Source organism: Vitis riparia, chromosome 19, assembly GCF_004353265.1.
Source record: "Vitis riparia cultivar Riparia Gloire de Montpellier isolate 1030 chromosome 19, EGFV_Vit.rip_1.0, whole genome shotgun sequence".
Taxonomy (NCBI): domain Eukaryota; kingdom Viridiplantae; phylum Streptophyta; class Magnoliopsida; order Vitales; family Vitaceae; genus Vitis; species Vitis riparia.
Window position 1 is genome coordinate 7,712,043 of NC_048449.1, and position 27,932 is coordinate 7,739,974.

Consider the following 27,932-nt stretch of genomic DNA (forward strand, 5'->3'; position numbering starts at 1 on the left):
GGAGCCAAGAAATAAGAATAACTAAGTTTTCTACCATATGTTAAACGGGTTTGGGTCAACCATTTAGTAAACATAAAAAATGGATTGTCACTATACATTTCAAATGGGTTGCTCTTGGGAAGACACAATACCAGATGCACGGGATGCTGGATGATTACATTACATAAGAGGACATGCTGCTAGAAGAAAGCCCTAACTGCCTCTCCTGGAATATCTGCCCAAGCTTCATGTACAGCGCGTGCTGCTCCTCGAAAGTAAGGTTCCTTAATATCTACACCACAAAAATCACATGTTTAGGGACATGAAATGACAAACATTTGTTCCCTTCACTTATTGGAGGGTTCAAGACCACAAAAAAGACTGTTCAATTATGTTTTTCTAGGCATCCTGTTATCCTCAGCATTCCAAATGACTAAATTTCAATTTCTTGGCAACTCCTTGGAAGCTACTGGAGTTGGCTTTCTATGGAAAAGAAGAATAGTCATCCATCTGGCTTTGAGATTATTTTACAACCAGATCAGATTATGAATCCTGTATCGGTTGATACAAGGCAGTTGGTCACAAAGTGGGCTTCAATAACCTTGGTGAGACCAATTGGCATATAGGAAAACCCTCCCCCTTGTTTATGGGATTAGACCCATGTAGGTGATAGCAATTTTCTCGTTCCCTGAGGTTACAGGTGGCCCCTATAGTTATCAACAATGCAAAATTTACCTGGTTCAAAATCATCTCAACCGAATAGCTTTGAGGAACAACAAATGACTGGTGGTAGATGTAAGCAAACACGGCCATCACCATCTGCAGAAATACATAGCCTTATGCTCACATACGTGTAAATCAACTAGCATTATATGCACAATAAATATAGAATTTAGATTTCTTAGTGAAAAGGCAATCTAGATCTGACATGCGGCCAGAGTGAAGGTGTTATGGTGGCAGAGAAGGGCTAAAATAGACAGCACAGAAAATAGTGAGGAGAGAGATGACAGCCAATGATTTGAAGAAAACATGAGCTTTCAATGCATCAGAATGGCAAAACAGGATCCATCTAGCCAATCCCAAATTATTTGGGTAAGGCAGTAAGCTGCATCTAGCTGGCCATTTTCAGCTAAAATATGCTAATGCACAAGTGTTTTTGTCTTGTCTCATGCCTATACCTTTATAATGCAGCATTCAAACGCTATAATGCTAATGACATATGCACAGCCAGCATCGGTTATAACATTTTCCCTTCAAGGCAAACAGTGCCTTAGTGTGTAACCAAACCCACCCCCTATTTGAATAAGGCTGGAAAGAATGTCCGCCAAGTTCTGATAAGGGAATGCTTCCCCCAACCAATAAAGGAAAGGTTATATATATATTCTTATAAGGCTGCACAAAACAAGGATTCAGAAAATACATCTCAGAGGCAACATAAACTAAAAATAAAATCAGGTCATGCCTGCAAACTATATTTCTTAGTTAATGACATGGTTTTTTGTGGGAATGTCAAGAATAACATTAAACAATGATGATAAAAAACATGATTACTATGAATAAATCAGTATAAAATTTTCTATCTTACCTGACAATCCATTCTGTCTGTAATTCCACCGTGTCCAGGAATACTATCTCCAAAATCCTGTAAAAATTCAGAGAAATCCTTATTTTTAATTTATTGTTGTGAGGTGGAGATAGGGAGCTCATTTCACATTAGTATAACTTTAAGCAACTGTGTTTAAAACAAGGGTGGACCTTGATTTTGAAAGCTCTCTTGAAACCACTAGCAAAAAAGCCACCAAAGGGTGCTATAATTGATGCAAACAAACCCAAGCATAAAGCATGCCACTGCACCGGCAAAACTGAAATCTCTTTCCAAGGAAACTGCAAGTTATCACCAAACATAGTTAATTTTCTGATAAACACCATGCATAAATTAAAGGTTAAAAAGAGGGAGTGAAACCTACCTGCATATTTACACAAGTTACACTAATAGAGAAACAAATAGAAGAGAGGGACAACTAAAAGGGCCCCAAACTTCATACCTTGCATGCACTATGCAAGCAGCCAAATTAATATAATAGTTTTAGGTATTCATGAGACAAAAAGGCTACATAAAAAAAAATAAAAAATAAAAAGTACAGAATTTTAGACACCAAGAGGAATTCAAATAGCAACTCTATATAAAAAGACCATGTGACCCAAAATATGGATTCTGGACAGAGTCACAGTGTTACTAATTTACCATCTAATATTCAAATAAACATTGTGTATTGCAAACAGAGTAAGACAGCTTAAAATTATTTTTCTCCCTTGCTCACTCATTTCAGTTAAAGAGTATAAGCAAAAATTTTAGTATAAAAATCTCTAGATAACTGACTCACCCATTGTGGAACCATTCTAGTAAAGGATAATGCTCTGGCTTAAAAAGTGGGTCAGGATCACATCGAAGCCAACCAGTTGATAAATCCTGCATCCATTTCCACCATAAGAGCATTGTTTGAAATAGTACAGGCATATTTCTTCAAACATGATGAATTTACCCTGTCAAAAGAATTACCTTCCTCGGACATGTCAGCCACGGGAAATGGCCCAGAATGTTTGCGAGCTGCATACAAATATACAAGTATCATGTTGATGGATTCCCAATCTCATAAAACCAATATCCGCCAAGCTAAAAAAGAATCCTAAAAACTCATCCTAGATCCACACTAGTTGATCTATGTACTTCCAGTACCAATCAAATATACCCAAAGAATGCATTATGAGTGATTGCAAAAACACCAAGCATTATGAGTGATTTAAACACAAAAATAACAAAAATTTAACAAAATCCAGATAAAACAAAATCATAGGGCTCTAGCATACAAGGCTATCAATAAAGGAACAAAATCCTCTGTGCAGAACAGAGGAGAATCCCAAGCGCATGCTGCTATTCCCTAATATAAGTTCATCTGCTTGAAAATAACAGTAAAGTCAGGCCACAGGAATTCCTAAACAATTGACTGAGGGAGAGGAAAACATATTTTACCTTCTAAAATCAATAGGAAATTCCAACATAAAAGAATGAAATTAGGATATATTAAGGCAAAATATGAATGCAATAGAAGTAATAAATCGGGACATACTAAGGCAAAAAGGGAATGCAATTGTGAAAATGAATATTCTGCTAATGATTTGGCAATCATCAGAACACATTCATTATCATACCACCAATCATATTTTAGGGAAAAAGAAGGAAAGATATAATTCCTCCTCATTAACCGATCAGTAATTATTATACAGAGTCTACAGCATGACACTACAGAATGTACAGATTCAACAAATCACTCTTTGTGATTACATAAGTACTTGGGAAGGTGCAATCAGTATAATAACTTCATATGATAAAAGAAAAACCAAAACCAAACTGCCCAAGTAATGCTTCCTCAAGATTGCTAACTCAGCTGCCCCCTTCCCCCAGTAAAAAATGATAATTAAATAAATAAATAAAAGGAAGCGGGGGCCTGGAAGGAGGAGCAGAAGGAGAAGCTCAAATATCGACTTCAAAGGAGTCAGTGAACAATACTCACCACAAATGCTGAGATCACAGTTGCAACTGATCCTCCAATAAAACCTTCCCATGTTTTCTTTGGAGAGAGTTTGATCAAAGGCGTTTTTCCAAAGAAGAAACCAAAGAAATATGCAGCAATGTCATTAATAACAATAAGTGATGCCGGGAGAAGGAACCTGCATCACTATCCAACCATGTTAGATCCAACAACAAAAACAGTTGCCAAAAAAAAAAAAACTCAATAATGCAATATTAATAGGAAGTGAGAAACAACTCATACTTAAAGTTAATTCAATTAGATTGAGAGAGGATGTGGGAGGTTCCAGTTCCCACAAGGAGGAAATTGTGACCCATCCAAAAAAAAAAACCTTAATGCAATTAATCTCAAGCAAAATTTTCAAACTGTTCTACTGATCAAAAAGAAAAACTGAGATCTTGAATTCAAATTATGCCATTTGAATTTTTATACAAATATAATGAGTTTTAGGATAGAACCCTTAAAGCATGACATGATGTAATGGATTTAAAATTAATTATTCATTTAATGATATTTCAATTTCACTTTTATCTATTCTTATTCCATGCATTATACTTTTTTCTTTTATAAGTAAATGAAAAGGGAAAATGTAAATATTCCATGCATTATACTTTATGAGCATTCTGGCTTAACATCTCTTACATTATACATGACTTGGGTGCATTAAGAGTTGCACGGAAGAACCAAGTTATGGGTTCCTTGCAAGTAAATAATTTGTTTACAGTCAATTCATGGACTTAGGCAATTCATTTGAGGTTTTAGTACACCATCTCCTAATTGTAGGGATGGCTCGTCTTGGTCATTAGAATGGGGTTCCAAATGTGAGTGCACTAATATATATAGTTATACATTGAACAAGACCTATGGTGAGTTATGACATAAGGCTATTGGATAATCATGACTTCACCAAGCTGATATGTTGTATTGTCGTTTAACTTTGAGAGAATACTGAGCTTATGCCAAGTTAGTGGTGACTTTGACCTATGGGTGAAATCCTAAAGTAATCATATATTCCCTATAAATTGGATCACTATTTATGGAAGTTGGTAATAATAAGTATTCTCAATAGAGGCACCATAATATCTCATGAACTTTGAGACAATGTGTTCCCTTGGGTGATCCTAGGGACATGTGATCATGAAAGATGTGGGCTCATAGTAATTCCTTTAGTTGAATTTGACATATGCTCTTAATGAGCAAGAGTATATCATTTAATCATATAATATGAAGATTTATAACTCAAGAATGGTTGAAGTAATCTTGAAAGGTTGATAACTTTCACCTTGCTAGAAATTCCCTCTTCAGATCACTGTAACAAGAGATTTGGAGAGGGAGAAATCCCCTTGGGTGAATAAAAAATTTCTTTGGTTCTACAAGTCTGTGGGGGTTTCAATTGAAGGCTTCAAAGATGATATTTTGAGAATCCTTATGGAGATTGAGAATAGGAGGTGCTCTACCAATAAGCCGAAAGGAAGCAAAAGGGGAACAATGTAGTGCTCAAGGAAGGACAGAGAGTTGAAGAAGCTCGTTAGCACCATTAATTATGACGGCTTGGCTAGAAGAGAAGCAGAATGATGGGGAATTAGGAAGGCAAGTTACTATGGTCCCTTTTGAAGCTTAGGATTTTATCTTGGAATGTTATAGGATTGCATGACCCAGATAAAAGGATGGTCATTAAGTCGATGGTTAGAAAACATAAGCCAGATTTGGTGAGTTTTCAGGAGACAAAAATGAAGGAGATGTCTGATAGGTTTGTTAGAAGCTTAGGGGTTGGTATGAACTTGGGTTGGGTGTCATTAAATGCAAGAGGCACGGCGGGAGGGGTGTTATTACTATGGGATAAGAGAGTTTTGGAAAGGTTGGAGGTTGAAGTGGATTCTTTTGCTATTTCTTGTCGCTTTAGAAATTGCGAGGAGGGGTTTGTTTGAGTGTTCTCTGGGTTATATAGTCTGCTTAAAGGAAGGGAGAGGAGGGAGTTGTGGGAGGAGCTAGCCGCTATCAAGCGGCTTTGGAATGAGCCTTGGTACATAGTAGGGAACTTTAATCTGGTGCAGTTTCCTAGAGAAACGAGTAATGATAGGCAGATGTCAACTGCTATGAGAGAATTCTCCAGCTTTATTGATGAATTCAAACTAATAGACCCGCAATTGGGTGGTGGTGCCTACACTTGGAGTAGAGGGGAAGAAGGTTCGCTAAAGGCTTGGTTGGATTGCATTTTGTTTTCAAGAGACTGGGAGGATATTGTTTCGGGGGCAATGCAAATTCTTTTACCATGACCAGTTTTTTATCATTGCCTCATTTTGTTAGATTGCGAAGGGGTGAGAAAAGGTAAAAGCTTTTTTAGGTTTGAAAACATGTGGTTAAGGGTGGAAGGTTTTATGGATAAATTAAAAGAGTGATGGCAATCTTACAATTTTAGGGGAAAGTCGAGCTTTGTGCTTGCTAAGAAATTACAGACTTTGAAATGTGACATGAACAACAAGGTCTTTGGTAATGTGTCAACTAGGAAGGATGTTACCTTGGAGCAATTAAACCATTGGAACAATTTAGAAGGGCTAAGACCTTTCTCATGGGAAGAGACGAATACGGTCACTTCGCCATCCTTGAAGAAACTTCCTAGAGGCAGAAATCAAGGGCTTAATGGTCGAAAGAAGGAGAAAAAAATACAAAGTTCTTTCATCACATGACTAATGCAGGGAAAAGGGGAAATTTTATCAATAGCCTTACAGTTAAGGGTGTACGGTTGAATAAAGAGGAGCTTAAAAAGGGGATTGGGTCCTACTTCAAATCCATGTTTGAAGAAACTCAAGTGAGAAGACCTGTTGTGGTTTCAAGGCTTTTTAGAAATCTTGACTCCTTGGACAATGAGACCTTGGAGGGGTCGTTTTAGAGGAGGAGGTAACTAAAGCTCTCTCAGATTTGAGGGGTGACAAGGCGCTACGGCCGGATGGTTTTAAGCTAGCTTTTTGGAAATTTTGTTGGCCTACAGTTGGGGTGTAAGTGATGCAAGTGTTTTGAGGAACTCCATTCGCAGAACGCCGTTTTTCATAAACTGGTTTAATGTGCAAATTGGACATTGAAAAAGCATACAATCACGTAAACTAGAATTTCCTTTTATCAGTTTTGGAGAAAATGGGATTTGGCCCTAAATGGAGAAAGTGGATTTTTTTTCTGCATTTCAACTATGAGAATGGCAGCCTTAGTCAACGGCACTCCTACAAATTTCTTCTCAACATCTAGAGGCCTAAGACAGGAGGACCAACTCTCACCTTATTTGTTTGTGCTGATTATGGAAGTGTTCAACGGTCTAATTGCAAAAGCTAAGGAGAAAGGTTTCATTAGGGGTTTTAAGGTGATGGGGAGAGGTGGAGAAGAGGTTAATGTCTCTCATTTATTGACGACACCCTTCTTTTTTGCGAGGATAATTGTGATCAATTGAAATTTTGGAAATGAGTTGTTACTTGTTTTGAAGTGGTGTCAGGCCTAAAAATAAACCTGCAAAAAAACGAAATTATACCAATGGGGGGCACAGAGGATGTGGTTAGAGCAGTTACGTTATTTGGATGTAAAGTAGCGAAGCTCCTTACTACTTATCTAGGTTTACCCCTTGGAGCACCCTTATAAATCAAGTAGAGTTTGGGACGTTGTAGAAAAGAGATTCAAGAGGAAATTGGCTGCTTGGAAAAAACAATACTTGTCAAAAGGAGGAAGACTTACCCTTATTAAGTGCACTCTTTCAAACCTCCCAATCTATTTTGTGTCGCTTTTTGTAATCCCAAAGAAAGTGAGAATCAAATTGGAGAGAATTCAAAGGGAGTTTTTGTGGGGAGATTTGGAGAAAAGAAGAAAGATCCATTTGGTAAGTTGGTTATTTGTAAAGATAAGAAGCATGGGGGGTTGGGGTTAAGGCACTTGGAGGGTTTCAATCAAGCTTTGCTAGGAAAATGGCTTTGGAGATTTCCCCTAGAAAATGAGAGTTTTTGGAGGAAACCCATTGTTGGAAAATTTGGAGAGGTGGAAGGGGGCTAGACCACTAGAGAAGTAAGGGATTCTTATGGGGTGAGTCTTTAGAAAGACATTAGAAAAGGATGGGAGGATTTCTTTCTTAGAACTAGTATCTGTATTGGAAATGGTAGACACACAAGATTTTGTTGGGACATTTGGGTTAAGGATTCTAAGTTGAAGGATCTTTTCCTTACACTGTTCAGAATTGCAGCCCATAAAACTGCTTCAATGGCTGACCTATGGGGGAGGCAAGGAGGTGAAGGCAGATGTTGGGAGGTGCACTTTAGAAGATCCTTCCAAGATTGGGAATTGAAGGAGGTGACTCATTTTTTGGAATATATTTCTGCGGTAAAGGTTCAAGAATTGGAGGATTCCTTAGTTTGGAAGAACGATGGGAAGGGAAAATTTAATGTCAAATCGTATTATAGGTCTTTAAGGGTTGAGAATAGCCTTTTATTTCCAGCCAAAGAGATTTGGGGTTCGTATACCCCTCTTAGAACTCGTTTTTTTGCTTGGGAAGCAGTTTGGGGAAAATTTTTAACAATGGACTTTGTAAAGACAGTAAGGAATTGGCGGACCGTGTTCTGATTCATTGTGGTAAGATGAGAGAACTATGGACTCTACTGCTATCATCTTTTGAACTAGTGTGGGTGTTCCCGGCTTCAATGAGAAATCTTTTTCTGGAATGGAAAGTTACGGGACTAGGGAAGAAGAGGAAAGCAGTTTGGAGATTGGCGCCTATTTGTCTTTTTTAGTGTATTTGGGGAAAGCGAAACCGAAGAACATTCCAAAAGGAAGAGTTGTCAGACCAAAGCTTGGGGAACCTCTTTTTCAATTCACTTCTAGAGTGGTCTCATTAGTTTTTGGATTTAGATTTTCCCTCTTTTCTGAATTTTTTAGGCGATTGGCATGGTAGCTAGCTTTATTTCTCTCTAGTTTCTTTCTTTCTTTTTGCAGCCTAGTTTTGGCTCTTTTTATATACTACCTGTATACATAAGGTCCGCCCCCTGTTTTGGCGTCTTCTTAATTCAATCTACCTTTGTCTAAAAACTTTCACCTTGCTAGACTACGAACAACTAGTTCATGGAGAGACTATATACAATAAATAGCAAATCACGGATCCAAGCACTTGGTGTCTTATTGTATTAAAGTGACTCTCCGTAATAGGATGTTGAGTCAACTTCATAATTGGATTCTAAAGGAGTCGGTACTGTCTTATGGGTCCAATGGTCCCCGCTTGGGCTCAAATTCCTTGATGGTACAGTTTACAAGGGTTAGATGGGTTTTTACTTCACTTATATGCATAAGAGCGTTTTGGTAATTATACAAGATTGCATAAAGGCAAGTGAACAATATCTCTGGACTGGGTTAATTGATTAATTGGAGCCTTATTGGGTTAATTAATCAATTAATAACCTTTTTGGGTTAGATTAAGTGACCCAAGCCCATAGTGGACTTAAGTCACTAAAGCCTCTCCCTTCAGTCCAAAGAGAGTCGTAGCCTCTAACCTAGAGATCTCTACAATCTTAGCACCTAGACTCAAGGAGAAGCCATAAGGTGGAAGGCTATTGCATTTACAAGATCGTCTACAAATTTAGAGCATTCTACTATGGCAAGAATCAATCTGGAAACATCTAGATCACAAGAATCGTACTATTCTTTGGATCTATGGTATTTTTATTGGGTTTTGAATGTTTAGTTTTTGTTGTGTGATAGATCTAGAGAGCCTAGGATAAAGTTGCATGCCCCCTAATGATTCTAAGGCTTAGGAACAAAGTAATCCGGGTATCCCTACAATGAAGGCCATGTGTATTCACATAAATTGAACAACAACTCAACAAAGCTTTATCTAATTAGGGGCTAACCTCGCAAAATCCTTAGTCATCTTCCAATTCCTTACTAAAGCAATAGTCTTTGGATTTATTTTTATTTTATGTTATGCACCAATATAAATAGAGACCTTCATATTGAATATGAGACGTAAATCATATGTTAATAAAATCTCTAGGCCTTTGCCAGCACCACTCTTCTTAATAGTGAGAATAAAAGGAAAAAACTGAAAAGAAACTGAATTACTAGAATCTGGAAATCAGAGAACCATAAATAGATTATCAAAGTTCAGGTCAATGTGCAACACTACGTCTTTGTTGAAACAAAAGAACACAGGATGGAATTATAAAAGACAAGAGAAAGGGTAGGCAGGCACCAAAAAGAAAGAGTAATGACATTAATAATTGGAATTATATAATCATAGATCACATTAACATGAAAAATAAAATTATCTCAAAAGTCGTTTTACCAGAAAATCCCTTCAAAGATATTGCCTACAATAAATGAGGACTGTGTGAACACCACAATAAGAATCATGTGTGTCCATGCATACTGGCCAAATTGATACTTGTACATCTTCTTCTTTAATGTAAGAATAAACCACATGAAACCTGAAATAACACAAAAAGAGTAACCATACCTTCAGTAATAATATGTTATAAAAAAAAAATTGGTAGATCCGTGAACTAACTGAACAAAAATCACCAAACCATGACAACCAAAAGACAGCATGAAGAAATAGATAGAAAGGTACAACTCCTCTTATTCTCGAGGGGCTAGAAAAGCACAAGAAATGGAAAACTAGAGGCAAGCTTGATGGATATATCTACTGCATTTGAAAGCACAGACATACAACTATGTTTTATATATATATATATATAGATAAAAGATATCATGATGTCTTCCTTAATTAAAAAAGAAAAAAAAATAAAGGCAGTGAACAAACCTGCAATATATAAGAAATAACAAATAACCATCTGATACTTGAGAAGGCCGCTCACGAGCTTATAGAAGAATTTATCCGTACTCATAGTATTCACAAGCTGTTGACTGAGAATACGGCCATATACGAACAGCATTGCTGTGAAGAAAAAATGCCTGGAATAACATGTAAAGCAATCATCTAAATGTATCAGTCACTTGAAGAGAACATGTAGAGACCTAGTCGTTACCAATTCAAGAGCCTGAATCCTGGAAGATGCTTATCTTCATGTGCTCTTCTTAGCAGATTGAATAGTTCTCTTGCCATAAATATTTGGATAACAACAACCATGGCCCAAATATAAAGATGACCCAAGTAGATAATAGCTATGAAGCCCCCAATCATCCACATGGATGAATAGGCCCGAATCCCCAAAGATTTGTATTTGTTGTGATCATTAACAAGTAAATGGCTTCCATTTGATTTGCCAAATTCAGAAGGAACCTGACACCAAAGAACAACCATTAAACTCCTAACTTTCCCAAAGAAAGCTAAGCAATCCACAATCAATAACATTTTGCTTTCTTCAATTGAAGAAAGAGAAGAATTCCAATAACTGAAGACATATTGGCATAGGAAGGCCCTAGAAATGAAGGAAATTTATCTAGCACCAGTGAGCAGAATATCAATGATCTTAGGAGGAACAATTAATTTTGACGGGTTTGATTCTCAAAATTTAAATTGACCCATGCACATGCAGACACATCTGTGTTTGCAAGTGAAAAGGATAAAATATTTATAAACCCCAAAACCTCAGCCCAAATTGGACCAATAAGTATTTTCCATGCAGTAGCATGATGATCCTTTTGAATTGCACATAATTTACTCTTTATCCCCAAGAAAATTGTTCATGCAAGCACCATCCAAGCTCACATCTGTGCGGTACATATGCTTTTGACATGCACATGCACAATAGAAAGGGAAAGAGTGAGAGCATATATTCATAATTTCATTCATTACCAACCTCATTGGAACGTCTACGATGTCGAATTCGAGCAGTAGGTGTTGGTGACACACTTATATTCTGATCCTTTTGCATTGCACTTGAGTTTATTCTCTACTCCAAATAATATACAATATGCATGAAAACACACCCTGTGACATTGAATCAGCAAAACCTTGTCATCCTCAGGAAGAAAAGATGTGTGCCTCAAACAAATTATAATTCAAAGAATTGCTGAAAGGAAAATGCAATGCTTAAACTGAATGAAGTAAAACTAAAACCACCATATTCAAGTATTTGTAGACATGACATGGACTAGCGTTTACAAAGTTGAATAGCTCTTTAGATGAATATATAACAAGTCACCATTTTAACATTGCACAACCAAGCTAAACCAGTTTAGCCCATGAATAACCTCATCCACTGGAACTCCTAGAGCTTGCCTTGGGCCTTAGGGTCTAAACAGGCATTGTTTGCAGGCAAAAACTAAGTGATGTTGCCTTCTGACATCTGGGCAATATAGTCATTGAAACCTGGCACCTATGTTGTAGCCATTGACACCGGGTCACCTTGGTTGTTAAGCAACAACACAAGCTTTCACCAAGGCTATTTAGCTATAGAAGCACGTAAGAACCATGGTCAGACGATGAATAGAGCACACCTGCAAGTCATCAGGCCTCCTCAACTCAACAAACCCTAATCCCAACTACCCCAGCCACTGGCCAGACTCAACATTTATTGTTAAAGAAATTGGGCAGGCGATGGAAAAGAACATCCCAATTATTGTCCTGAAACAACAAAAATGGATAAACATAATTTATGCTCCATGGGCCACATGTTATTAACTATCCTCCCACATGCTCACTCCGAAATTTTTCTCAGTACCTGTTAAAAATTTGCCCTATCTAGCTCATATTCTATAACCATAACCAAACCATTAGATTTAGAGATTTAATACATACATATATATAAACACATAGAAGACAGAGAAACCCTTCGATATGCTATAAGAAGAAGGACAAGGAGGAGCCTAGATGTATAGTAGTCTGAAAAAAGCAATGTATCTGCTTCATATATGAAATTAGAATTTGATTTTTCTCAGGAAATGGAAGAAAAATGTAGTCTTGAATCTTTGTTTAATTTGTTTTTTCACTTCCAAAAAAAATGGAAACTTAACAAAACCGGATAGTTGTATCGTGCTAAACACAACCTCTTAACTTTTCCAAGCTACCAAACAAGATTCAAACATCAGTTTTTTCCCCCACATTCTCCAGCAACCAAACAGGACAAAAACGTGTTTTTGAACAACATCAACCAGTACTGGGCATGATTAACAAACACCCCAGCTCCCAAACAATGAAAATCCAAGATTCAAAATCTCAGTTTATTTTCCCATCCACGTGCTTTATATAAGTCCTCAAAGCGCTCAATCACAAAAACCAAAATGAAATCACAACAAATCAACAAGATTTAAATAATTTTACTAAAAAAACAAAAACACTCTTACTGTTGAATCTGGAATTGACGAGAGATTCTTTGGCGGTGAAACCCAAAGCTGAGTCCGTAGGATAGGTGTACGAAGAGAGCGACGGAGAGAGAGAGTTGGGTAGACCTATTTGAGATTCGGTAGAAAACGAACTGGGAAGAGGTAAGTGGAAAAGTGTTTTTGTTTTTGTTTTTTCTGTTTCTGGAATCAAATTTGTATACCAGATATCATGCCAGAAAACCACCTCTTGAACCACCTTGGAGCCCCCGGAGCGCCACGTGGACTCTCTTTTTCTATTCCACGTGTGTTACTTTTTTAGCTGCCCAGATCTGAATATTTATTCGAACATTTCATATCGAGGTATTTCCAATTTAAATTTATTTTGCAGATTAATTTTTAAAACTATTATTCAGGAATTTGAAATTTTTAATTTTGATATTTAAAAAATGCATATTATTTATGATATTTTTATAAAATAGACAATACTTAAGCAATTAAAAAGACGTGTATTTCTTTTTCTAAAAAAATTGGGTATTTATTTTTTTAATTATTTGCTAAAAATAATTTATTTTTAGATTTTAAATTGATTTTTTTTTACTTTTTAATAACTTATTATAATTTTTTGGTTGAATAAAAATATTAATTTCTTTTTAAATAAAAATAATAATAAGTTGGTTTTTTTATTTTTTAATATTTAATAAAAATAAAATATTATAAAAACAAACAAATTAATACTTAATATTACCAAAGCATTATTTAGTTTTTAGTTCTATTTATAATTAATTAAAAAATAAATAAACACTTAAAATATTTTTTTCATATTTGTAAATGGATTTAATAATAATATTTAATGATAATGAAAATGTCAAATGGTTATTTAATAAATATTATTAATAATATAAATTACCATCCATTAAATATCAATTTTCAAGATTTTTTTTTATTGATAACTATTTTTTTAACTTTAATATTTATATCATTAGACATTGATAATTAATTTAAGATTGTGTGATGTTGTTGTTAGAGTGGACTTCATTAAATTAAGTCCTTATTATTAAAATAATCAATCATAAGTTCATAACCACCCTTTAACAAATATATTTCCTTTTAAATTTATTAATGTGTGGATCCAAGTTATTTTTTTAATATGGTGAATGTGAATATTTTTAATTACTATAATCATTATTATTTTAATAGTAAAAGACCGTGACTTTCTTAAATGATCACATGTTAGTTTATTTCATTATAATTTCATTTATTTAATTTATGGCAACAATTAGTTTAATCAATATTAAGAAATTAATGATGTTTGATGATGTTTTTTAAAATATAGAAAACTATTTTTAAAATTTTTGTCAAACAGACTTGAACTTCAGACATTATTAAAGGATATATTATTACTAATTGAGGGCATCTTTGTCTTTTTGCATACTACTTTTCTTTCCACTTAGACATAAAATATTTTTCAGGGTGTGTTTGATTGTACCCTCCAATATATATAAGAGCAATAAATATTTAAAACTATAGAATTTTGTAAAATGTGGAATGTTTTGATAATTTTTATTTTTTAAAGCATAGTTTCACAAAATGCTCCAAATGACCCTTCTCATGGGTTTATATAGGGGTAGATGCCGCACGAGCTTAGGAAAATACTAAGGTAGTGTTTGTTTTTTTACTTAATTTTAAATAGAAATTTAATGCTTAATAATGTTAAGTATTAGATTGTTTGTTTTTTTAATATTTTATTTCTATTAAATATTAAAAAGTAAAAAAAAAAAATAACATGTTACTTTTTTCATTTAGAAGAAGTCAAATATTTCTATTTTTTCTATTAAACAAAAAGTTTATAATAAGTCGTGAAAAAATAGAAAAACGAAAATACCTAAAGTTTAAAGACAAATTACTTTCAATAAAAAGTTGAAAAACAAACCTTGTTTACATTTATGACAATAGTTTCTCAAGTGAAAAAATCTCATTTGATTATCAAGTGTTTAATAATAATTTAGCATATACCTTTTTAACAATCTAATACTTCTAATTAAATCACTATGGACCCCGTATTTTGCTCCATGCGTTCCCACTCAATGACGCAACTCGCTTTTTTTTTATTTATTTGTAAAAATTTGATTTTTTGAAAAAGACTTTGAGTCGCTATTTTTAAAAGGAAAAAAAAAATAAGAAAGAAAAACTTTAAGTGTGACTCCTAAAGGAAAAATAGGTCTGTGAAAAACCAAAGTCTAGTCTGAAGGTCAAGTTACCTATTGGAAAAGTACGGTGGTAAGCCATATAACCCCTTTAAGTCCTATAAAAGGTTTCTACTAAATAAGGTGAAGCAAGAGTGACAATTGATAAAGAAATCAATGGATACCAGTGAAATGATCAAATAATAAAACGAATCACGCATAAGAATAAGCAAAGTGAGATTGAGATTATACTTTAGTAGCAAGTAATAGTGTGTTATCATGGAAACAAGGTTATCTCAAATATAAAATTATCATATGCATATCAAAGAGTAAGACAAAAATAAAACATTATTCATTAAGTATAACAGTTGACAATCAGAAGAGATAACTCATATGTAGAGCCCCCAACAAAGCCCAATTGATTTTGCATGAATGAATCTCACAAGTTCTATTGCTTTGGAATTCTGAAAATTGTCTTCATGGTTATTTAAAATCAAGAGAAACAAAAGATTATTTGAAAATCAAGAAAAAATTATGAAAGTGCTTACTTGAAAGAAAAAGTAGCAAGTTTATTAAAAACAAGATTTTTGGTGACCCTAACCTTAAGGAAATATGGAAAATTGAGGATTTAAAATTATTTGAAAACTGAAGTGGATTTAAAATTATTTAAAAAAAAACTGGAGTTTTGAAAATTAACATCTTAAAAAAAAAAATTAAAAAAAACTTAAAAATTGGAATTTTAGAAAAGTATTTGGAAATGGAAATTTTGAAAATTTGGAATTTTGGATAATTAAATTTAGAAATTGAAGTTTTGAAAATTGAAAATTTAAAGATTAAATCTGAAAATTGGAATTTTGAAGAAAAAAAATTGAAAACGGGATTTTTTTTTTAAAATATATATATTTTTTGGAAATTGGAATTTTTGAGAATTATTTGGAAATTAGAGTTTTGAAAATGGAATTTTTTAAAAAAATGAAATTTTGTTGATTAAAAGATGAAGAATTACAAAAGGAAAAAAAAAAAAAAATGAGATATGGTAGTTGGGATTGTATGGCAAAAATGGTCATGCATGAGTGTGGGCCTGATATGCAATTGTGAGATATTTTCCTTGCTGCAATCATCAGTTCTATTGGAAAGGTAGCCCCTAAGTCCTTGATGGCTAAGGTTTTGTCATTTGAACAGAACTTTGGCAGCTCAGCTAGATAAAAAAATAAAAAACCTTTGCCAAACAGGGCTTGGACATCCATCACCTACGAGGCGTTCATCACTCCATTCAACATCAAATCTGAGAAAACAAAGGTTATGCTTAGTTAAGAAAAACACCCAAAAGGTGGGGGGAGGTGAATTGGGTTTTTAAAATCTTTTCAATCACAAAAAATTCAAACACAATATAAGCAAAGTAAAGAGATAGAGTTTAGAGAATTCAAACTCGGGTTTATAGTGGTTCGGCACTTCCTTGCCTACATCCACTCTCCTCAACCTCCTAACCGAGTGAGGGTTCCACTAACTTGAAGCTTCAACCAAGCTTCCAATCTTCTTACACTTGGATTCCGGCTCCAATGGGCTCTTACACAACCTCTTCAAGATTCAACCCTCTTGATGGCTTTAACACTCAGATTTTTATAAGATATAGTCACTCAACCTAACTTAAGGATGGCTCAAATACAAGACAAAGCTAGGATGACACACAAGAGTGCACTAAAGGATATGCAAATGGTGATTTAATGCACTATGAAAGAAATGAGAGCTTTTTGATCAAGAACAGGTAGATAGGCTATTGAATGCAAGTGTTCTCTTGTCAATAAATGAAGTGGAGCTCTCAATTTATAGGTTTCTAAGCTCGGGAGTAAAAAACAAGGTAACCTCATCCAGTCGAGCTAGGGGTCGACTGGTTCACTAGCCGTTGGAGCATTTAATGCATGATAGGTTACCGTTGCCTCAATCGGACCTCGATCGGTAAGAGAAACACCTCGACCGGGAAGAGAAAGCTACTGGGAAAAAGAGAAGGGTTTTGACCTTCCTCAACCGGTTGAGCCGGTTGGCCATAGCCTCGACCGGTTGAGCCCTTTTTGCCCCGAAAACCTTTTTTTTTTTATTCATTTGTTTTCTAACACTTAGGCAAGGTCTTTAGGTAAATTATTAAGTCAATTATAAAACATTTTGCCTAAGGTACATTAGTTAGAAACTCGGGTTTTAATGAAATCGAAGTTTTAAAGAATAAACCGAGTTTTCTAAGATGCATGAAACGTATGAAAATCCTAAGTGCACTCATGCATTCATCTTACATTAGTTTCCTATGATCACAAGTCTTCCAAGAGTCTCGATCTTGTATCCATTTGGTCATTTGATGAATTTTCGAGTTTATACTTGAAATTCTTAAACATTTAAACCAATTTGTCACTTAACCATGGTTTGTTATCATTAAAACCCGATTAGGAGAACCCTTGGGCTAACAATTTCCCCCTTTTTTATGATGACAAACCTTGGTTATCTAGGAGAGAAAAAAAATCTTCCCCTCAAACCAATCATGAATCAATCAAACGATTTTTAATAGGAAGCAATGTAAAACACGAAAACGAACAAGGGATCATAAAAATATCATATCATATATATATGGAAACCTCACATGTACAACAAAATAGACATGACAATGATAACAATGACATGCATAAGGGTCTCCTAGATCTTATAAATTTCTCCCCAGCCTCTCTAGGCTCAAATCCCGGCACAGTGGGCCACGCTTTGGCCTCATACACTCGGAGTCTAACCGAAGGGATGTCGAGAATGCGGTAGATACTCTCAAGACTCAATCTGATCTCAACTCCCCTCACAGTAGACAATACGAGTCCTCCAAGCCCATAGGTCGTCCGGGAATAAAAAACCCGCACCAGAGTTGGGAAAATCGGCTCAGAAATCGTCACAACTGGCAGTCATCCCATTCGACCGAATAGTCCCTCAAACCCGAAGTGCTGAAGTTGGGAGAAATTGACACTTCTCCTTAGGACGACTTTCCTTTGGGCGAACTTTTACTTGTAGTGCTGATAGTCTTCAATCGAACTAAAGAGGGTCATGTCATACCTCGCCTTTCGGCGAGCCTCCGTCTGCTCGGGCTGAGATGGCTTAGCAAGGCGCTTACCCTGAGCCCTGGAGGTGCCCGTCTCTCGCCTTGGTGCCATCCAATGAAACGGAAAGGAGAAGGAGAAGGCCAAAACGAGAATGGAAACAAATAGAAAGGAGCAACCACCAACCCGAAGCCCTAGGTGCAAGGAGATGAAGCTGAACAGACCTTAAGGCACGCGGTGCAGAGAGAAGACGCTCCCAAAAGCTGAAACCCTGGGTTTCAAATCAAAACCCTAGCTCAAATGCGTCCCAAAATCCACTCAAAGTTTTCAATCAGTCCAAAATCCAACCCAAAATGGCCTCTAGAATCAGGTATGTGAAATGGATGCAAGCTATGAAGGAGAAAATGTGAGAAATGAAGCGCGCGCGCGCGGGAGAGGGGGGCTTTTTAAATTCCCAGCCCCGACGAACCGGTTGACCGCCTGGTCAACGGTCATGGTCAACGGTCAATTTTTCCAAATTTTGTTGCATTTTCTTGTCTCGTGATCCTCCCACTACCCTTTTTAGTTGAAATCCCCAATTTTTTATGTCCAATGCCACGGGAATTTTGATTTTTGGTCAAAATTTGACCTATTTCCTAGAATTATTTCTATATGATGCATATGATATGAATTTCACGCAATCATAGGGTATATTCAAGTGTAATATCAACAAGAATTCATCAAGCAATCATTTGATCATAAAGAAATCACCCCTAGTTGTCTTCTAATATCAACAAATTGCTCTTCACTTAGGGGTTTTGTACAAATATCGACAAGTTGATCTTTTGTGTTTACAAATTCAAGTGTAATGTCACCCTTTTGTGCATGGTCTCTAAGAAAATGATGTTTTATCTCTATATGCTTAGTCCTAGAGTATTATACCGGATTTTTTGAAATGTGTATGGCACTAGTGTTATCACATTTTATAGGAACATACTCAAAAATCAAATTGAAATCACTAAGTGTTTGTTTCATCCAAAGGATTTGTGCACAACATAAACCGGCTCCTGTGTATTCGGCTTCCGTCGTAGACAAAGCTACCGAATTTTGCTTCTTACTATGCCATGAAACAAGTGAGTGTCCTAGGAAATGACAAATGCCACTAGTGTTTTTCCTCTCAACTTTACAACCGGCAAAGTCGGCATCCGAGTATCCAATTAACTCAAAGTTATCACCCTTAGGATACCATAGGCCTATGTCCATAGTCCCTTTTAAATATCTAAGAATTTGTTTTACAACACTTAAATGAGATTCCTTATGACAAGATTGAAATCTAGCACATAAGTATACACTATACATGATGTCAGGTCTACTAGCGGTCAAATATAGCAAAGAACCTATCATGCCTCTATACATAGTTGAGTTGACGGGCTTACGTTTCTCATCCATGTCAAGCTTGATGGATGAACTCATTGGAGTCTTCATTGTTTTGGCTTTCTCCACATTGAACTTTTTGAGGAGATTTCTTATAACTTTGCTTGATTGATGAAGGTTCCTTCCTTTAGTTGCTTGATTTGAAGTCCAAGGAAGAAGTTAAGTTCTCCCATCATGCTCATTTCGAACTCACTATGCATGCATTTAGAGAATTCTTCACAAAGAGAGACATTAGTAGCTCCAAAAATGATATCATCAACGTATATTTGTACTAAGAGCATGTCATTTTCTTTGGTTTTTATAAAAAGAGTTGTGTCAATTTTTCCCATTTTAAAACCTTTTTTCAAAAGAAATTTACTCAATCTTTCATACCATACTCTAGGTGCTTGTTTCAAACCATAAATTGTCTTTTTAAGTCTAAAAACATGATTAGGAAAGTTAAAACTTTGAAAACCGGGTGGTTGTTCAACATATATCTCTTCATTTATAAAGCCATTTAAGAAGGCACTTTTCACATCCATTTGATATAAAACAAAGTCTTTAAAACATGCAAAGGCAAGTAGCATCCTAATGGCTTCCAATCTAGCTACGGGAGCAAAGGTTTCTTCATAATCTATCCTTTTTTCTTGATTAAAACCTTGGGCTACCAATCTTGCTTTGTTCCTTATAATTATGTCATTTTCATCCATTTTGTTTCTAAAGACCCATCTAGTTCCAATAACACTTTGATTTTGAGGTCTTGGCACTAATTCTCATACTTCACTTCTTTCAAATTGGTTTAACTCTTCTTGCATGGCAATCATCCAATTTTCATCAACTAGAGCATCTTTTATATTTTTAGGTTCAATTTGAGAGATAAAAGCAAGATTATTGCAAATATTTCTAAGAGATGATCTAGTTCTTACCCCACTAGATGGATTACCTATAATTTGATTTTGTGCGTGGTTGATGACAAACTTCCAATCTTTAGGGAGGTCTTGGCTTGATTCACCTTGCACTTGTTGAGGAGAAGGTAGTGTCAAAGGTGATTCTTCTTTCTTGGGATCCTCTACAACTTCTTCTTGTTGCCTTCTATCTTCAATTTGTAATTTTCTCATGGAAGTCTCCAAGCCTAAATCATCAGCAAAGTTCTCTTTTTCTTGGAGAGAATTGTTAGATTCATAAAAAATAACATGGATGGACTCCTCAACTACCATGGTTCTTTTGTTAAAAACTCTAAAGGCTTTACTTGAAGTTGAGTAACCAAGAAAAATTCCAACATCCGATTTTGCATCAAATTTTTCAAGATTGTCTTTAGTGTTTAATATAAAGCATTTGCACCAAAAGATTTTGAAATAACTAATGTTGGGTTTTTTGTTTTTCCAAAACTCATAGGGAGTTTTCTTAAGAATAGACCTTAATAAAATTTTATTTAAAACATAACAAGAAGTATTAACTGCTTCGGCCCAAAAGTATTTTGGTAAATTGTTTTCATTTAGCATGGTTCTAGCCATTTCTTGAAGAATTCTATTTTTCCTTTCAACTACCCCATTTTGTTGAGGAGTTCTAGGAGCCGAAAAGTTGTGGTTAATACCATGCTCATTGCAATAGTCTTCAAAATTAATATTTTCAAATTTTCTCACATGATCATTTCTTATACAAGTAATTGTAAAACCTTTTTCATTTTGAACCTTGTTGCAAAACTTTGAAAACTCATAAAAGGCCTCATTCTTTTGACTTAAAAATAAGACCCAAGTGTATCTAGAGAAGTCATCCACAATAACAAAAGCATATGTTTTTCCTCCAAGGCTTGGTGTCCTAGAGGGACCAAATAAATTCATATGCAACAATTCAAGAGGCCTAGTTGTTAAAATGAAATTTTTGTTTTTAAAAGAGTTTTTGATTTGCTTTCCCATTTGACAAGCTTCACAAACTTTGTCTTTTTTAAAATTTATTTTGGGAAGGCTTCTAACAAGTTCATCTTTGTTGAGTTGGGAAATGAGGTCCATGTTAGCATGTCCCAACCTCCTATGCCACAACCAACTTTGATCATGCATACTTGAAAAGCATCTATCATGGTCATCATATTTTGAAATATTTATTACATAAACATTATCACATCTATGACCCATGAAGATGGTTTTATCATTTTGAATATCTTTGATGATGCAATGAGATGCTTCAAAAATCACTTTAAAACCTTTGTCACAAAGTTGACTTATGCTCAAGACATTATGTTTTAAACCATCTACTAATAAAACACTTTCAATAAGAGAGGATGTGTCATTACCAATGTTGCCTTGACTAATGATCCTTCCTTTTGAATTGTCTCCAAAGGTAACGTATCCTCCCTTTCTCTTTGTAAGGAAAGCAAACTTGGATTCATCCCCGGTCATGTGTTTTGAGCATCCACTATCCAAGAACCACTTATCCTTCTTTGATCCCTACAAAATAAAATTAAGTTGATTTAGGTACCCATATCTTTTTGGGTCCTTGAGGGTTAGTGACCTTGGATTTCTCAACCCAAATCTTTTTAGCTTTAGCATTTGAGTTTTTTTCAGAACCATTTCTTAAGGGACATGTACTACTAATGTGCCCTCCTCTTCCACAAAAATTGCAAGTGGTAGAAGGACTTGCACTTGCAGATTCTTTTACAAAGTAGTTTTTAAAATACTTTTGATTTTTTGAAGATTTGAATCCTAGCCCTTGTTTGTCAAAGACACATTTTTGGCTAGCCAAGATCATTTCAAAATATTTTTGTCCACAAGAGAAAATTGAAAGAGAGGAGGTTAACCATTCATTTTTCTTTTTCAAAATCTCATTTTCTTTTTTAAGATGAGTTTTAGATATTTCAACAATTGAAAATTTTTCTTTCACTTCTTCAAGTTCCTTTTCAAGTTCTTGAATTTTCTTTTTAAGAGAATTATTTTTCAAACTAAGTTTTTCAAAATCCTCATATAATTCTTCAAAAACATCATGCATATCTTCATCACTAAGGTTAGAGCTTACCTCATCAAGATCATCTATTGCCATGAAGCACATGTTTGCCACTTCCTTCTCATTTTCTTCTTCGGAGGATTCTTCACTTTCACTCCAAGTGGCCATCATTATCTTTTTCATTCTTCTCTTGGCTTCACTCTTGTAGAGAGGACAACCATATTTAATGTGTCCCAATTTTTTGCACTTGAAGCATGTCAAATCTCTTTTCTCATCCCATTTCTCCTTGTCACCATGGGATGAAGATTCCTTTTTAGAAGGATCCCTTCTAGAGGCGAATTTCCTTCCTCTAAACCTTTCACATCTCATGTATTTGTTGAGCTTTCTTGTGATGAGGGCTAAGTCATCATCTTCATCACTTGGCTTTTCTTCTTCAACATCTTTTTCTTCCTTGGTTGTGGCTTTGAGGGCTATCTTTTTGTCTTCACCCTCTTGTAGCTTCTTTGTCAAATTGATCTCATATGTTATTAATGACCCTATGAGCTCTTCCATAGGTAGCTTAGTAAAGTCTTTTGCTTCTTGAATTGCGGTGACCTTGGTATGCCACTTTGATGGGAGAAACCTCAATATCTTCATCACCTTCTCGGATTCTTTGTAGGTTTTTCCCAAAGCTTCAAGACCATTGACAATGTCGGTAAACCTAGTAATCATCTCAACAATAGTCTCAGTTTCTTTTATAGAAAACAATTCATAGTTATGAACAAGTAAATTGATTTTTTACTTTTTCACTTGATTAGTTCCTTCATGAGTTATTTCAAGCAACCTCCAAATTTCTTTAGCCGATTTGCATTGACATATTCTATTATATTCATTTTTATCCACAGCACATTGCAAAGTAAAAACGGTTTTAGCATTTAATTGAAAGTTTCTTCTATCAAGCTCATTCCATTCTTACTTGGGTTTTAGAACCAAAACTCCATCAACTAGTTTAGTGGGAAAAGTTGGGTCATCTTCAATGACATCCCATACATCTAAATCAGTAGATTGCAAATACCAAGTCATTCTAGTTTTCCAATAGGAATAGGCGGTTCCCGTAAAGAATGGAGCTCTATGTTTTGAAAAAATTTCAGCTTGGGATGAGCTTGATGGAATAGCCATTTTCTCTTAGACAATTAAGTCTTTAAAAAACAAGAGGTCTAGCTCTGATACCAATTGAGAAAACAAAAGTTATCCTTAGTTAAGAAAAACACCCAAAAGGGGGAGGGGGAGGGAGAGGGGAGGGGGGGTGAATTGGGTTTTTAAAATCTTTTCAATCACAACAAATTCAAACACAATATAAGCAAAGTAAAGAGATAGAGTTTAGAGAATTCAAACTCGGGTTTATAGTGGTTTGGCACTTCCTTGCCTACGTCCACTCTCCTCAACATCCTAACCGAGTGAGGGTTCCACTAACTTGAAGCTTCAACCAAGCTTCCAATCTTCTTACACTTGGATTCCGGCTTCAATGGGCTCTTACACAACCTCTTCAAGATTCAACCCTCTTGAAGGCTTTAACACTCAGATTTTTATAAGATATAGTCACTCAACCTAGCTTAAGGATGGTTTAAATACAAGACAAAGCTATGATGACATACAAGAGTGCACTAAAGGATATGCAAATGGTGGTTTAATGCACTATGAAAGAAATGAGAGCTTTTTGATCAAGAACAGGTAGATAGGCTATTGAATGCAAGTGTTCTCTTGTCAATAAATGAAGTGAAGCTCTCAATTTATAGGTTTCTAAGCTCGGGAGTCAAAAACAGCAAAAGGTAACCTCATCCGGTCAAGTTAGGGGTCGATCGGTTCACTAGCCGTTGGAACATTTAATGCATGACAGGTTACCGTTGCCTCAACCGGACCTCGACCGATCCTCGACCGGACCTCGACTGGTCCTCGACCGGACAACCACAACCGGTCGACCGGTTCCTCAACCAGTTGAGCCGGTTGGCCATAGCCTCGACCGGTTGAGCCCTTTTGGCCTCGAAAACCTATTTTTTTTATTCATTTCTTTTCTAACACTTAGGCAAAGTCTTTAGGTAAATTATTAAGTCAATTATAAAACATTTTGCCTAAGGTACATTAGTTAGAAACTCGGGTTTTAATGAAATCGAAGTTTTAAAGAATAAACCGAGTTTTCTAAGATGCATGAAACGTATGAAAATCCAAAGTGCACTCATGCATTCATCTTACATTAGTTTCCTATGATCACAAGTCTTCCAAGCATCTCGATCTTGTATCCATTTGGTCATTTGATGAATTTTCGAGTTTATACCTGAGATTCTTAAATATTTAAACCAATTTGTCACTTAACCATGGTTTGTTATCATCAAAACCCGATTAGGAGAACCCTTGGGCTAACAAAATCCATCATCATTCTCAGGCAAGCTAAACTTGACGGCTTTAGGAGCCTGACTTGGGTCTTTGAAATGAGACAATTTCAGATCTTAGAAGCTTTTCATCTCCTGCTGGAGTTGCTAGAGCTGCTGCTGTGGGTTGGGTTGCTTTCCTTTCGGCTAGTTGCCACCATTGTTGCTTCCGCTTTGCAAATATGCTGCTAAAGGCTCAGAAGCAAGAGATGAAACTTCTGAAATGGGAATTCCGATGGCCTTGACTGTTGCGATGACGTACAATGGTGGGTGATCCGCCAGAAATGAGAGCTTGACCTCCATCCTAAGAATCATCATATTTAAGCTTTGGATCCGTGCCTGAGATGTTTAGTCTAATCGCCATTCTCCAGATTTATCCAACAAGAAACTTCTATCTCTAGCTCACTTAGACTGGTATTGACGACAAGGCTCCCCAATCATACAAGAAACCAGTATGAGCAGGTCCAAGTCTTACAAGATATCTCACCTCATACCTTTCATCTAAAGTCTTTCTCACCACCTACCTCCTATTCATTGGACCCTTTTGATCACCTCCAAATCCGTAAGAACAAAACCAAAATTATTCCCTTTCCCATTGGTAGCATCGATGATAGCTGAGAACAAATAAGCAGACCACTGAAGCCATAAAATAAGCATCAGGCACGACCAGACATTATCTTAAAAAATAATGAAACTAAGAGAGGATTGGAAGACCAGGTGCAGAGAGCTAAAGGTTCCAAAACAGAGCATCCATTATCACAATCCAATTAACATCCATGTTTCCTTCAAGCTGATGGTAGACTCCATTTGTTTTATCAATTACAAGAAGCCAATCTACATTTTTGGGTTTTCACTCACAGAAAGAATCTCAAGTGTGGAAGCCAAAACAGAGACCCGGATTAGAACACCCATGTACAAAATAGAGAGAAACATAGGATATAATGGAATGGAGCTTTAAAAGAGAATGAACAAAGACCAAACACCCAACAAATATGAAGAAACCCGATTCATTTTTCTTTATATTTGGGTTTAAAGGTCGGTGGATTAAACCAGGAAAATATCTTAAGAGAAAAATTCATTGATACAAGAAGGTTTTCAAATATGAAATAACCAATCAAAGCACAGTTAGATTATTCTAGAATGAAACCAAAGAAACATAAGCTAGCCACCATAACCAAACCAATGCGACCTCACAAACAATGCAAAATAATCACATGAAAAAAAAATAAGAGAAGTGTGATGATGTAATAATCCATGAACCTGATCAATATTACCAGGTAATGCCCTCCTCCGGCAGGAGTTTGCTTGGCTTCTACCAAACTTCTTCTCCTAGCTTCTTCAAACTTAGCCAAAAGTCATCATCTCTTTTTTCCATTCTCTTTTCTCACACCTAAAAAACCTCTCCTTCCCCTTTGCTCTCTCTCTTCCTTTCTTCTTTTTCTCCGCGTCCTCCCACCCGTTCCACTACTCCTACCATCATCCTTTGAAGCTCACTATGCCAGTCATCATCCTCTATTCAGAGACGTCTCTCTCTCAACCACCACCATGGCAAGATGGTTTGTTTTTTAATGCTTAATAGCGTTAAGTATTAGATTGTTTGTTTTTTCAATATTTTATTTATATTAATTATTAAAAAGTAAAAAAAAAAAAATTAACATGTTAGTTTTTCTATTTAGAAAAATCCAAATATTTTTATTTTTTATATTCAGCAAAAATTTTATAATAAGTCATGAAAAAATAGAAAAATAAAAAACCTAAAGTTTGAAAGCAAATTACTTTCAGTAAAAAGTTGAAAAACAAACCCCAAGTCTATGACAAAAGTTTTTCAAGTAAAAAAATCTCCTTTGATTATCAAGTGTTTAATAATAATTTAGCATATACCCTTTTAACAATCTAATACTTCTAATTAAACCACTTAATCACTTTATTTCGTGGTATAATAATTTAAGGAAGATTGTGTTAATTATGTTAAATAAAAAATAAATTAAATTAAAAACATAATCTAATAAAAAAATGCTATGTGCTTATTTGGATACCATTCTTATTTTTTATTTTTAAAAATAGAAATGAGAAGTAACTTATATATATATATATATATATATATATATATATATATATAATATAATAACTTTTATTTCAACAAATCACATCCACTTAGCTTTCCGTTCATTCACTTAAAAAAATTAAAATTAAAATACTTGTTTCTTCCTAAATAAAACAAAAAATGAATATTTATTACTTTCATAAATATCATATCTTAGTGCAATTGGTGCATGTACTGAAATTCCTCGAACTTGTATAAACATATCAAAGCCTAAATACATAACAATCTTGTCTAGCAAAACTAGAGAAATGACCACTATGATAAGTTGTATTCAAGTTGTCATCTTTTGATATTAATATTAATGTGTTTAGTTATTTAAGTTAAAAATAGTAATTATCTATTAAATTTGAATAAAGTTTAATCTAAAAAAGAAAAAATATATAAATGAATAAAATTTTTCTAAAATATCTAATTATATCTAGACCAAATAAAAGAAACCAAAAAAAAAAAAAAAATCACCCGTTCAATTTCAAATCTACTAAAAGAAAGTAGAGGTTCTCTTACTTGACTAAAAGTTCATTTAGTAATAATTTTAGGAAACATTTCTAACCTTTAAGTTACAAATACTTCCAAAAATCAATGCTAAACATACTCTAAAAGTATGTTTATCAGTGTTTTATTCGAAATATTTTTAGTAAAAGTGTTTTCTCTAAAATTGTTTTTAAGATAATCACATTTCAAGTATTTCTTTAAGAAATATTATAAATATTTTTCAACATTATAAATGATTTTGCAAAATTTTAACTGTTTCATAAATTTGTCATAACACCTGAATTTTTTTCAAAAACATTGTCAAACCAATTCCAAATTATATATTAGTGTAACCAAGTTAAGCATTGATCACTCTTAATAGAGAAAAATTATTTATAGAATATATTTCATAATAATGGACACGTAAAAATGAAGATTTTAGGCATAAAATTTACTTAGATGGGTTGTCCATCTCCCTTGCTCCTTTCTCTAGATCACATAAGATTAGTTAAACATAGTAGAAGGTCTCTTCTCACAACTCATACTTAGACAACAAGAAAATA

At 34.9% G+C, this 27,932-nt stretch overlaps 1 protein-coding gene across 1 annotated transcript; it reads right to left on the reverse strand.

Moving 5' to 3' along the window:
* Nucleotides 1-12: 12 nt before the first annotated feature.
* On the reverse strand, nucleotides 13-13,013 carry LOC117908933 (phosphatidate cytidylyltransferase 1-like). Its single transcript, XM_034822788.1, is given in 13 exon segments — nucleotides 13-271; nucleotides 715-798; nucleotides 1,565-1,621; nucleotides 1,735-1,863; nucleotides 2,364-2,374; nucleotides 2,377-2,449; nucleotides 2,540-2,587; nucleotides 3,552-3,708; nucleotides 9,874-10,015; nucleotides 10,351-10,502; nucleotides 10,577-10,830; nucleotides 11,351-11,481; nucleotides 12,837-13,013. Coding segments are annotated over 12 exon segments (1,299 nt in total). The 5' UTR covers nucleotides 11,426-11,481; nucleotides 12,837-13,013; the 3' UTR covers nucleotides 13-154.
* Nucleotides 13,014-27,932: the final 14,919 nt, after the last annotated feature.